Genomic DNA, 14,319 nt, shown 5'->3' on the forward strand with positions numbered 1-14,319 from the left:
CCTCGCTAAATAGTTTAAAAAAATCTTATATAGAAATTTAAATTCTAAATAGTATGAGGGGTAGCTGACGAAAAATTCGAGACGTACAGTTGATTTTGCTTTGTTTTTTTAAACAATCTTAAAAGGCAAAAAAAAAATAATTTTTTGCATATAAAACGTTTTGTATACATTCTAATGAAAAATAATTCAAATAAAAGTTGTAGACCATAAAAAGTTTTTTATGTAGAGAAATACCAAATTTAAATACATAAATAATTGATATAATTCCAAAAAACCGTAAACTCTAAGATATTATGTTTGTAGTAATTTATAAATGTTAATTACTTTGTTTTTTGCCTAACGACAGGTAATATAGCTACTTGAAATTATGGCAATTGATGAGTTATTAAAGTGTGCTAAATATCAAGCAGATCAAAAAATATTTTACAATTTATTCAATTTGTTTATGACAGAACGCGATTATTCAAACAACTGTACTTGTCCAAACAGTATGACTCTACAAGTATTTTGTAACTTGCAATCGATTCTTTGCGCTTTCAGTTTTAGGGTATATTAAAAAAACTTTAACATATTATTAAATTTTTTATTAAAAACCAGTTTGATTAGGGGACTTTTTAGTTTTTAGACCACTTCATGTTTTTTCAGTTTCTTTGACAAGTGAGGATTGTCTATTCGCTTATTTCTTAATATGGGCTATGAGCAATTATCTAGTCGTCAACACTATTATAGAAATTACCCATATTTTTCCAGTAGTCATTCAAACTGTTCATCTTAATTGTCCCCATATGAAACATAAGTCCGAGAAAAGTCTTAAATTCTGTTTGTGTTGTCTCTTTCCAAAACGCAATTCTTGATTTTTCTGAACTACTTTGTGCAAATATTTCGTCAGAGTCAATCAGAGTCACTTTCACCATTCATTTAATCTACATCGTCCTCGCCAGATGCTTCTAACAATGATTGTAATTCAGCAGTGGTCAATCTATGTTTATGTTCACATCTAGCTTTTTTAGATGTCGAAGGCATATTGTTTACATCCATCTTTTTATAAATACTATAACTCACTTTTACGGAGGTAATTAACAATAAAAACGTTCTACTAGAAACAATCAACTTACGACTTTCAATGCTATAAGGCCACTTGAGGTACAATACGTTTTTACTCAATAATAGTTCCTGTATAAGTAAAATTGTTTTTTAACGTGCTTCATTGAAGCACACTAGACATATTCCAGTTTTGCCATCACATTCTTTAGAGTATGTTTAAACTTTTTTAAAGTCTATCGTCTTTTCTATCGTCCTTTCTACTAGTCATGCTTCTTCTTAAAATTTTGTTACATCTTGTACACTTTCTTCTCATTGTATTATCTACATCGCTTTGCCTGAGATGGTATTTTTGGGTGTAACTGGTCGTGAGGGTTACAACATTTCTTTATTTGCAAATGCCTTCGCGAACTCCAGTCTGAACTCCATCCAGTCTGAAAGGATAGGTTGTCGCTTTTTTTACGTTTTCTGTTATTTAGCAACTAAGCATTGACTACTGCGGTATTAAATATTAATTCCACTGCCACTTTCCGGTACCACTTCAGAATTTTAATATTGGACTTTGGTAAGAAGCCACTTGATCACTAAAATCAGCACTCTTTTTCACCAAGTTATAATCGAGAATAGTTTGTGGTTTTAGTACTTGTGTATAATTTTTCTTTTCATTGGATTAAACCAAGATACAACTATTATGTTTAAATGTTGTAAGGATTAAAACTGGTCTTTTGTCGACCCATTTTATTACTTGTAAAATCAATAATGGGGTTAAGTTTCATCGTGAGTAACTGGTTGCAACTTTTTTAATCGAGATTTTGGTTTTACATGTTTTTATAGTAAAACATCTGCACATAAATAATTCGTTTCTTGAACAATGATTTCAATTCATCGACCAATATTCTAAAATAAGGTTTTATTACGTCGTCCGGAATATTATAAACTGTTCTCTGTTCTCTTTCACAAAGCATTGAAAATATGGTTTACATTCTATATTTAGAAAAATCTTTTACTGCAACTCTTGTTCGACCTAAACTAAATTAATACACAAAACAAATTAATCTATTTTTTTTTTATAGAAATGCAGATTCCTGTCGGATTTTTATCAGTGCGGCATGAGTCACTGGTGTCTCGTATATCCGGACCTCTTATCGCATTACAAACATAATTCTTAATTAGCAGTGCGGTACAAGATACATTTAGGTCGTATAATCTTAAAGCCGTAATAAGACCATAAGACCGTATGTTATAAATAAATATATTCCTGTCAGAATTATCTTGAAAGATAAAAAAAATACAATAAAAAAGTGCAATATTAAGTGTTATTTAAAAAATAATAAGTCATTCACGGGCGTACAGTTAAAAACAAAAGTTTTCAGTGTTCTATTGCTTGATTATTATTATCTGGTATTCTGAAAATGTTGACATTTTTTCCTGGTCTGATCTTCCTCAACTAACGTCATCTTTCTTAATTGGTGGGTTGTATTGTTCAGGTCTCTTTAAGTGTTTTTGTTGCTATCCATAGTGAATGATCTTCTTTAGACAATGTACTAATGTAGTGTTCAAATGTGGCATTGCGTGTATCATGTAGCGCTGATCTTAATTGTCTGATTATCTACCTCTTGCTCTTCATTTTTCGACTATTAGTTGTATAATATAATTCGGAGTGTTATTTGTGTTTTCTTGATTTGGAATTGTTAATCGTGTAGCTCCATATGAAATAGTAGAAGATGAAAACGGCAGCATATTCATTCATAAAAAAAGGAAACGCGATAAAGATGTCTGAAACAACTGTTTTATGTTATAAGAGATGAAATAGTCCGAAATTACCAAACAGGTGAACAGGGCACTATAAAGAGAAAGTAGAATTGCTATGAAACAGCTTGAATGGGGAAAAGGAGTAAGCTTAGACCAAATACCAGCAGGAATTATTAACTGTGGAAAAAAATTAAATGGATAACAATATTCACTCCATTTACAGAAAAGGCGGTGACCCGCAAACATTTTAAGAACTTCTTTAATAGCCTCCAGTCAACAATTTCCTAATCATGTTTAAAAAACGTACGGAATGCACTGTATATACTAACCCAAGTCGTCAACATACTTGTTGTTGAAGTTATGTATTACGATCAACTTAAAGGTTATGCACGACTCCCCTTGTATAGGTACACAGGCATGCACATGCGGGAGAAAACAGATTTGTCATACCGTTACATTATGTCACATTTTAACGTTGAATATTTTAAGGTCTCCTTTGGGTTATAAAACGAATGATCGACTTTTTCTCGCACAGATCCCTGCTATGTAACTTTACAAAGCGAGTCGTTTGCTGGGTATTAAAGAACCGTCTATGGCCATCATATAATTTTACGCTAATATTTCACGTTCTGCGACGCATTCCACGTTTGACACACTGTTTTGTTTAGTTTTCTGTCATTCTATTTGTTAAATCCTATCTCATTCTCGTCACAGCGTCAAGAAGCAGTAAATGTGTGCCCTGAACGGGAGGCATATGTCTAACAGTGAACGTTGGAGATTTTTCGAGTTTATCATATCTTCATCTTTGAGTGCCTCTCCTATCGGAGATTGGATATCATTAGGGCGATTCTAATTTTATTTACTGCTGTTTTGAATAATTCGTTAGTGGTACAGCCAAACCACTCTCTTAAATTTCTCATCCAGGACATTCTTCTAAGGCCTGGATTTCTGCGTCCTTGGATTTTTCCTTGCATTATATTTTGTAGGAATGTGTACTTTTGTCCTCTCATCAGGTGGCCAAACTATTCAAGTTTTCTCTTTTTTATATTCAGTATAACTTCTGGATCGTTATTTATTCTGCGTATTACCTCTTCATTTGTAATTTTATCCACCCAACTTATTTTTAGTATACGGTGGTAGCACCACATCTCAAAGCTTTCAAGATTTTTAACATTCGTCTGTTTAAGAGTCCATGCCTCAATAACCGTAAAGCAAAGTACTGAATACATACTAAGTAGTTAACTAAAAGTGGACGTATGCAAAGAGATGTATGACGTAATCGTATGGTATTCGCTAATAATCCTGTCACGTAATATACCACACACTTCTGTGCGTTAATTCGTTTTATTGCTGCCAGTTTAAGGTGTTATTAGATGCCGCCATGTTCAATTTCTCTCCACCATCGTATTATCTCCGTTAAATCCTATCATTTTAGGCTCCATATGTCATGATTAGACCTATAGTACCGGAGATACGCAACTAAGGCTCTTTTGACATAACATATATAGGAGCAAAGATATATACCTAAGGTCCTTTTGGTGTTGATCTATTTAATTTCTACGTCGTAGTATTCTATTGGTTAAATGGTACCATTTAAGGTACTGTACGTCACGATTGGACTAATAGGATCGAAGATACATAACTAAGGCCCTTTTGCCAGGCTACTCTATTTAATTTTTATATCTCATTGTATTCTATTAGTTAAATTCTATCATTTAAGGTACGAAACGTCACGATTGGACTAATAGGACCGCAGATACATAACTAAAGCCATTTTGACATGCTACTGCATTTAATTTTTATACCTCATTGTATTTTATTTGTCAAATCCTTTCATTTGAGGTACTGCACGTCATGATTGGACTAATAGAACTAAAGATACACAACTAAGGCCCTTTTGACATTGTTCTGCATTTGATTTTTCTATCCCATTGTATTATTTATATTAAATCCTATCATTAGAGGTACTATACGTCACGATTGGACTAATAGGACCAAAGATACGTGACTACGGCCCTTTGGGCATGTTGCTGTATTTAATTTTTTTATTTCATTGTTTTCAATTGGTTAAATCCTGTCATTTGAGATACTGTACGTCACGATTGGACTTATAGAAACGAAGATATATAATTAAGGCCTTTTTGACATGCTGCTATATTTAATTTTTCTGACTTATTGTATTTTATTGGTTAAATCCTATCATTTGAGAGTCTGTATGTCGCGACTGAACGAATTGAAGCGAAGATACAATAGGTAGTTGCAATATATCATAAGCCGTTACTTTTAACCAAACATGATGCCAGAATGATTTGTGGATGAAAAATATATATATATATATATATATATATATATATTCTTAAATTTACTATTTCGTTGTGGGTAATATTATATTCAACAGCGATGCCAAATTTCTGATGCTAAAATGATTGATAATGAAAGTGGGATATACATTTTCATGTATATAATGGCAGCGAGTAAACGGTAAAACCCTGAACTAAATATATATAATATTTTCACTGTACCATCATTTTAGACTCAAACATTTTCTGGAATAAACTTATATAACTCAGTAAGAGACAAAAAGAGAAAGCGGATATTTTAAAATACCAACACGGTATCAAAACTCTAATCAATGAGATGGTTAAAATTCTTGTAACAAGTACGGGAAAACAGTTATTAAGGTCTTGTAAAGTAGCGTCGATATACAGATGCTACTTTGTTAGACGATGCTAAATTGATGGTAAAAGCATAATATATCGATGCGAAAATGATAGTAGGATGTATATACATATATATATATATATATATATATATATATATATATATATATATATATATATATATATATATATATGTATGTATATGTATATATATATATATATATATATATATATATATGTATATATATATATATGTATATATATATATATATATGTATAAGCGAGGTTCCTACAGCCTCTGCCGCTTCTCACATTTCGACCGCCATCGTTTTCTGTTCATCCATTCGTTTTCTCTCATTATGTACCGTACATTTTCTTTCCAGGCAACTGAAGGCCATCTTCTTCTTCTTTGTTGTGGTATGTAATTTAAAGCTTTCTTTGGCCATCTATATTCATTCATTCACGCTTCACGTGATCATACCACACTAGTTGTCTCTTTTCAATTCTGTCTATACTGGAATATACAGTATTTGTCCTTTTTCTAATATCTTCATTCCTGACATGATATTTTTTGGATACACCACACGCTCTCCTTAGAAAATCCATTTCTACTACTTCTATTCTTTTTCTATCCTTTTTCGTGATCTGCCAAACTTCTGCCCCATAAGTCATAATAGGCTCTACCAAGGTTCGATAGATAGTAAATTTCGTTTCTTGTCTAATATCATTAGACCATAGTAGAGAGTTTAGAATGTTTACCGCTTTTTTTCCTGCTATGTTCTGTTTTCGATATCTCTTTTGGTAGTACCTTCTTTACATATTATAGATCCGAGATATTTATATTCATTACATGTTTTTGTGTTTCTAATTTTTAACTCTGGATCTTCTTCATCATCTTCTATTTTAAGATACTCTGTCTTTGACATATTCATATTGAGGCCACATTTTTCATATTTTTTCTTTAGTTTTCAGAACATGTAGTCTATGTCTTCCTCATAATTCGCTACGACTACCTGATCATCTGCGAAAAATAAAGTTGTTAGACATTTACCATCGCCTATGTCTATTCCCATTCCGGATACTTGTTTTCTCCACTGCTCTAGCGATGATTGAATATATTATACTTTAAATAAGGTCGGAGATAGACAACATCCTTGTTTAAGCCACTTTGTTATTGGAAATGATTCAGATCTAAAGTTTCCTTATTTAACGACACTTCTTGCATTTTTGTATGTATTTGCGATAGCATCCACATACTCTCTACTGAGACCTACTTTCGTCAATGTTTGAAACAGTTTTTTCAAAGGTACCGTATCCTTCCGTACCGGTTCCTTCCCTTCCGTTTTTCGATTACCTGCTGCAGAACGAATATACAATCAGTGCACAATCTTCCTGCACGAAATCCATTTTGTTCTTCTATGTCTTCATATTCTGATTCTATTCTTTCTTTTATTATTCGACCGTACAACCTCCCCACTGAGCTGATAACAGTTATTCCCCTATAATTAGAGCATTTGAGTTTATCCCCTTTCTTGAATATTGAGCTAATGTATCCAACATTCCAATCATCAGGGATATTTTGTCCTTTTAAGCATTTGTTAAATAGTTCAACCAACATCTCATGCAATATTTTAAGTCCATACTTTACTAACTCAATTGGGATGTCTCCAGGTCCTGCTACTTTACCGTTTTTCGATCTTTTGAGGGTATCGTTTAACTCTCCGGTTGTTATCTCAATTATTTGTGTATGTTTGGATATTTCTTCCATTTAGATCTCTTGGAGTTTACATCTATCCTCTGTCAGTAAGACCTCATAATGGTGTTTCCACTGTGTTAGACCTATTAACTGCAAGTTAGATTTTTCCTTTCCTTCCCTCCGGAGAGACTTTATCACCTTCCATGCTTGCCCAACTCTTGTTCCACCTATATACCTATTCAATTCAGCACATCTTTGATCCCATATCACATTTTTACTTTTCATTACTTCTCTTTTTACATCTCGATTTAATTTTTTTTTATATGTTGTGATCTTCCTCCTTTCTCGTTGACTATTATCATTTCTGATAATCAGTTTTCCTCTTGTTTACTAACATTTGCATATTCTCCGACGACCATTCTTAATTTTTTGTTTCATGTTTGTCTTTATACCCCAAAGCTTCACTTGCAGCCTCATGAATGCACTTTTTAAGTTGCTGGTATAATTCTTCCGCTGATATATTTTCTCGATCCACATTTTGTAATTTTGTGGCCAGTCGTAATTTGTAAAGAAATTTCGTTGAATCTTCTTTTAAGCTTTCTAGGATATATTTAGGGGATGTTACTTCTTACCCCTTTTCTATATTATGTACCTGAGTGTTATTGTTTTTGCGATAATTAACTATCACATTGAGCATAACTATATATCCACGGTATACCCTTACGTCAGTTGTTTTCAGCTGGGAAGTTTGACGTTGGATTACATAGTCGATTATCGAGCGCAGATTCCTAGTAGGTTGTATCCATGTAAATTTATGGATGTCTCTATGTTGAAAAAAGCCATTCATAATTTTCAAGTAAGTCAGTCACGATATAAAATTGGAAAAGAGGTCAAAGAAAAGCAAAATATCTCGGTCGCAAAACCTATGAAAATAGTTTAACTTGACCACAACTGGACTTTTTAGAACCGTCAATAAAGTCAAAATAGCCATGTTAGTATCCCCCATCCGTAACATATAGGCACCATAAGAAGAAGAATGTGGAGTTCTGCTGTGTATGTATTTGATAGATTTATAATGATTAAATATAAGGGTTGTCGTCGCTGTAGTTAATTGTATTGGCTCATACTTATAGTAAATAGTTGTATTTAGTTGACGGTGTTGACGATATTTGTGGTAAATTCTGTTGATCACAGCATCTTTGGAGACATTTAAAATAATTTGGTTTCTTTATCAATTATTTGCGTGGACTACACTTATTGAATTCCAATGTCAAAATAATGCCTAAAGAATGAATAGATAAATATCTTGATAAAACAGTATGGCACAGTATAATATTTATTTCAGAATAAATAGATATTATAATAGCTCGCCAACTTGCCTGAAAAGACTTTTAAATATAAATTTTTAGACGTTTTAAAATTTTCACAGAGTAAGTAATCACACTTGTACCTTAGTATATTATGGTATAGATGTCATGGTGATTTATCCCAACATCATCAGTACACACATGAAAACATTATATTTATCTATAATGAAATCTATAATGACTTTGTTTTAATAAATGGAACATATATGATGGCTGGTACCTACATGAAAATTATTAAGAATCAATTGTTGTCAATCATTAGTAAAGTAATTTTTTCATGAAATATAATAATCAGAGATAATATAGTTCAACGCGTAATGGCGAAATTGTCTATTATGTGACAAAATTGCGGCATGGTAACTAGTTTCAACGGATACAACACTTTTTTCTGCATAAAAATAAAATCATGGTCAATGCAATCAGTTTTAATGTATCTAACAAGATTCTTATTATATTAGGAGTTGTAGGAGGAATACTTGTTTTTGGAGGTGTATTTTTAGGTTTTAAAATAATACCGGATGCTGTGACGAACAAACTTTGGGAGGTAAGAATATTGTGTACGAGCTTAATAAGCGAGCGGTTTACCCCCATTAGGAGAGCATAAACAGACTAAATTTTTTTTTGCAAAACCTTTTTTATTCGATTTTATCAATTTTTTTAAAGTTCAAATATACATTTCTTAAATTTTCCCAAATGAGCCGGAAATTGTTATTAACAGATAATTTATAACAAAAAAAAATGATAATAATAAATTCCCGAATCGCTTTGAGTAAAATTGTTTGTAAAATGAATACTTTTTCTATCAAAATTTTTTTAAGCATGTTTTCTCTTCAAGTTATACGATAATAAGCGTGTACAGTTGCGTCGATGCAGGCCCATCTTTGGCTTAGAAATCTTTGTTTAAATTTAAAATTATGTGTTTAGCAAGATGGAAACCACCTATCCTTGTCAAAATATTCTTATTATACTTAAAAGTGTAAATATTATAAAGCTTTTTGTAGAATTGTAATTTATTACGAAGTTTTTTAGAAAAAAAAATCCCAAAAATCGCTAATTAATTTAGTTCGAGTTCCTGGAATTCTACTTTTCAGGGTTTTCTGTCAAAGCAATTTTTAGTTTTTAAATCTCGGCGGTGATTGCATCTTCGACATCTCTCTATGACCGTCTTGGTTTACCTGTTTTTTTTTTCCAGTGGGCGGAGTCCATTTTTCTATCTTTTTTTGCAATCTATTTCCAGGCATTCTCTGCAGGTATGGTCCATATCAGTTTAGTCTTTTAGCTTTGATAGTATCTATTATGTCTAGGTCAATTTCCATTTCTCTCCGAATGCCTATGTTTCTCATCCTATCAAGTCTAGTGTGCTGGCAACAACGTCTCCACTAGTCCATTTTTATCGCCTTAATTTTTGATTTGTTTCTTTGACCGATGTCCCAAATTTCGATGCCGTAAAACCCAATACTTTCTATTATTGTTTTATAAATTCTTCTTTTATTTTATTTTGTTATTTTATTATTCTACAATAGTCCATGAAGCTGCCTAGTGGCTGATCTTGCTGTTACTCCCTGCTTTTGATGTTATCTGGACTCCCAAGCATTTAAGGTTTTGAGTTGATTTTACAGTTCTCATTTTAATTTATAGGCTTTCTAGGCTTTCTTCTGTAACTAAATACTCGGTTTTTGTATATTAATTTTAAGGCTACACTTGGTGTTCTCCTCTTCCAGTTTTCTAAGCAGATAGTCACTATCACGAGTGACGAAGTCGTCACTTGACACTGAGGAGTAGGCAGATTGAGACCTCAGTGCCTTGTATTTCTACAGAACACGATACTGGTACGTCACGAGTAAGGGGAGTATGCAGATTGAGGCCCCGAACTCAAACGGAACCGTATCTCTCTTGATGATGGCTCCAAAATGGGTGCCGAAATGACGTTTCTCGACGTTTATATATATATATATATATATATATATATATATATATATATATATATATATATATATATATATATATATATATTTATGTTCCGAGAGGTTTCCGCGGTGGAATATCGTTGCGCCACTGATAGGAGCATATTTTCATAAATTATGAAAATATAAATAAATAGCATTTCATAGAAAATTTAATTATTATATATTCTAAATGAAATATAAAATAAATAAATATCATTTGATAGTAAATATAATTATTATATAAGCTAAATATGCTTAAAAATAATAATTGTATTTATATAAAATTATTTTAAAATGAGAAAAATTATAAATATTTAAACAGATGATTCAATGTTGTTATTAATCAGATGATATCGATCCGGGTAAATTATCCGGGTAAATTTTAATGAATTATTACGTTTTGATTAAATTTTGACAATCGTTACAAATCTAATCTTTTAGTGACAGATATTCTTTTAATTTTTTTACTTCTCATTAAATATCTATATTTTATTAGTTATTTTTCATGCACTTTTTAATTTAAACTTGCTTAGAGTAAATATATAATGACTAGAAACGAACTGATCGAGAGTAGTGAATCGAAATGTGGATATACAGAAGAATTTTGAAAATACCTTGGAGAGACAAAGTAACAAATAGTGAAGTTCTTCGAAGAATGAACAAAGAACGGGAGCCGTTGATCACCATCAAGAGAAGAAAGTTGGAATATTTTGGTCATGTGATGAGAGGGAAAAAGTACCGATTGCTCCAGTTAATTATCCTAGGAAAGATTCAGGGCAAACGAAGCGTGGGGAGATGACGTATATCTTTGCTGCGCAATTTAAGTGACTGGTTCCAGTACACATCTAACCAATTATTTAGAGCAACAGCTTCAAGGATACGAATAGCAATGATGATTGCCAAACTCCGTAGCGGAGAGGGCACTTGAAGAAGAAGAAGTGAATCGATGTCAAGAACCGCTGTTCTATGACGCTATCCGTAACGACGCCGATGCCTTCTCGTGGCGCTGCTAGAGAAAAAAAAAGTAGTACAATGCCAGTATAGAAGCTTCGCTTCAAAAAAATTTAGTCAGTATATTCCGTTTCTAAGCATCTCTTTAGGTATAAACCGCTCGCCTATACAAGTTGTATCTATTCAATTGTTCAATTTTTAATTATTTAGTTTTTGTTTATCTGATTATCTATCTTAACAGTTCTCCTCAAGTTAGTATTCAAATAAATCAATAAAGTAGTTGACGACTTTCATTTGCCAATTATTGGTCGATCAAACCTGTCCTATTCAACTATTGAATATATTTTAAATTTAATCAACGGTCGTATCTTTTGCTATAACTAGATATACTACCTGTGTCTGAGCTCATCCCCTAAACCGCAACCCCTAAAATCGCAACCCTGGTCGTAACTGCCAAACGGCTTAACGTAGGATGACGTACGAGGGCTCGTTGGAAAGGGGATGAAAAATGTGGTTGAATTGAAATATGAAATATGTGCCGTGCTCATCGGAGCATGCCAAAAGGTCATTACGTCATATCTTTGTTTCTATTGGTTCAATCGGGGCGTACGAGGGGTCGTTGGAACGGGGAGAAGGCGGGAAATACGTTGAGACAAAAAACAAAAGCCATGTCAACGTTCGAACATTCTTCTTCTTCTTTTCCTTACAGGACGTGACATTCGACGCAGAACGTGAAATGTCGCGTGAATAACGTGACATTCGACGCAGGACGTGACATTCGACGCAGAACGTGAAATGAAGTGACATTCGACGCAGAACGTGACATTTATGTTACATTCGACGCAGGACGTGATATTTATGTGACATTCGACGCAGAACGTGACAGTTATGTGACAACGCAAGACGTCGCTTGACATAAAACGTGACATTCTACATAGGACATATTCAGTAGTAATATGAATCCCATCGAGTACATACATAGAGTAATAGAATTTCAAAGAAAACTTGATCAGTTAAAGAAAGAGATTAAATCACATAAGGATATAAAACAAATTAAAAGACAATTAGATAGCTTACATTTTGACAACAACACGTGGAAACCCGAAGAGTTGAATCTACAGCAGCAGCAGCAAGACACCTGGATTTACGCCTGTAGAAAACTGCCACCAGCTACATATCCATTAAGACGTATTCAACCAACACCATGTTTGTCAGCAACAACACCATGGGTGCCAGCAGCAACAACACCAGCGAGTATATGAAAAGTGAAATAGACAATGTCTTTGCAATATCCTGTGTAATATTAGCATCTGTATTTATCTTAATTTTAAAAATTATTTTTGAAATTGTAAGGAGAAAATTCTTCATGTAATATAAGACTCGATCAATAAAGATGTTTTAAATAAAAAAGCGTTTAATTTCTAATATATTTATTTATACATATAAAAAAAATTGCAATAGTATTATGTTATTGGCAAACCAGTGACGTAGACGATCCACATTTCTTTCGGTGCATGAAAATAATCCAGCAGCATGACATGGGTTTGCAGTAGGGCCAACGTTTCCAGTAGCATAAGGCGTACAATCAAACTTGCAAACATCAATAATAATGGGAAAAACTCCAAAAACGTGACGTTTCTTATCCAAATATTCTGCTTTTTGTTCTTGTCGAACGTAGATGTAATCTGCTGCATACAACAACTTGGTTTCTAGTATTTCATTGATTTTGGACAATTCTACTTGTCCATCAGAGTATCCAATTCCAAGCAGTTTTTTCTCCACGTATGATGCAGTTTTCTTATCCCCATTACTTAGCGCATTAAATAGTTTCTGAGGCAAAAAGATGTAATGACTTCGTTTAAAACCTATTTCAATGGTAAGTTCTTTGGGAACAAACCATCCGTCCACATCGAATCCCTGAATGTCTACGAATGCTATTCTCATGATGACTGCTCGTGTACTACAGGCAATTTATGCATCTAATTTAGACTTTTTACAATTTCGGTGAGAGGGAAGTACTCCATTACGCAGTCGTGAATTATAATGCAATAAGCCTTGGTATTTTCAGGAAAACCATTATTTGATTCAATATCGAGTTTTACGTCAACAGTGGATGCTTTCATGCTTTCTTCTTGTTGTGAACAATCGATGACGAACAATGCGTGATTTGCGAAACCTGAGAAATCGAGTAGAGGTCGCTTTTGTTGGGAATGTATGTAGCTAGGATAAAATTCGGTATAGTTGAAATAGGCCTTATTGTAGTCAGTTTTGCTAAAATCCAACTGTATTCTCTCGTTTGGCCAATATTCTCCATTTAAAGATAATCTGATACTTTGTATGTGGATATTGTTAAAGTAAATCGGATTGGCGTCGCTTCTGTCACCTTTATTGGTTTAAAAGAAAACAATGACATAACGGGGTTTCCACTGCATTGCTAGTTTTTACAGCCCAAACTTCACATCTAGCGCCTTTGGTAAGTGCTGGTAATTCATGCAATTCCCACTTTCTAAACGGAATAACTATAGGTTGATCTTGTTGAATGGATTTCATAAGTTCCAATTTAATATCATCATTGGGAAATATGTGCTTGACTCTGAGCTCAATATTGGTAATGTTAATCTTAACAGTTGTAACATGACCTAGAGTTTTTTCTTTAACAATTATGCAATCGTTGTCATTTCGAGCTCGAACCAGGCGTATTGTTTGACGACCACACGTAATCAAAGGATAATCATTGAAAATGTTGAACACATGCTTAAGAGGCATCTGTATGTTGAATGAATGATCAGCAGCGTGTAGAATTGGATCCCTAGGGTAATTCCGGCCTGCCATTGCCATATGACTGGAATCTTCTTGAGTATAACATGTCATAGCACGTACAGCGCTTACGATACCAGGATCCCGCA

The 14,319-nt window shown here is 33.2% G+C and overlaps 1 protein-coding gene across 1 annotated transcript in view; it reads left to right on the forward strand.

Moving 5' to 3' along the window:
• The first annotated feature begins 8,806 nt into the window (after positions 1 to 8,806).
• LOC140450152 (sensory neuron membrane protein 1-like) overlaps positions 8,807 to 14,319 on the forward strand; it is a 436,941-nt gene continuing 431,428 nt past the window's right edge. Inside the window, exon 1 of the mRNA XM_072543598.1 lies at positions 8,807 to 9,060. Within this exon, the coding sequence (XP_072399699.1) occupies positions 8,923 to 9,060 (138 nt within the window). The 5' untranslated portion in view covers positions 8,807 to 8,922. The remainder of the gene's footprint in view (positions 9,061 to 14,319) is intronic.

This window comes from Diabrotica undecimpunctata, chromosome 9 (assembly GCF_040954645.1).
Source record: "Diabrotica undecimpunctata isolate CICGRU chromosome 9, icDiaUnde3, whole genome shotgun sequence".
NCBI classification, from domain to species: Eukaryota; Metazoa; Arthropoda; class Insecta; order Coleoptera; family Chrysomelidae; genus Diabrotica; species Diabrotica undecimpunctata.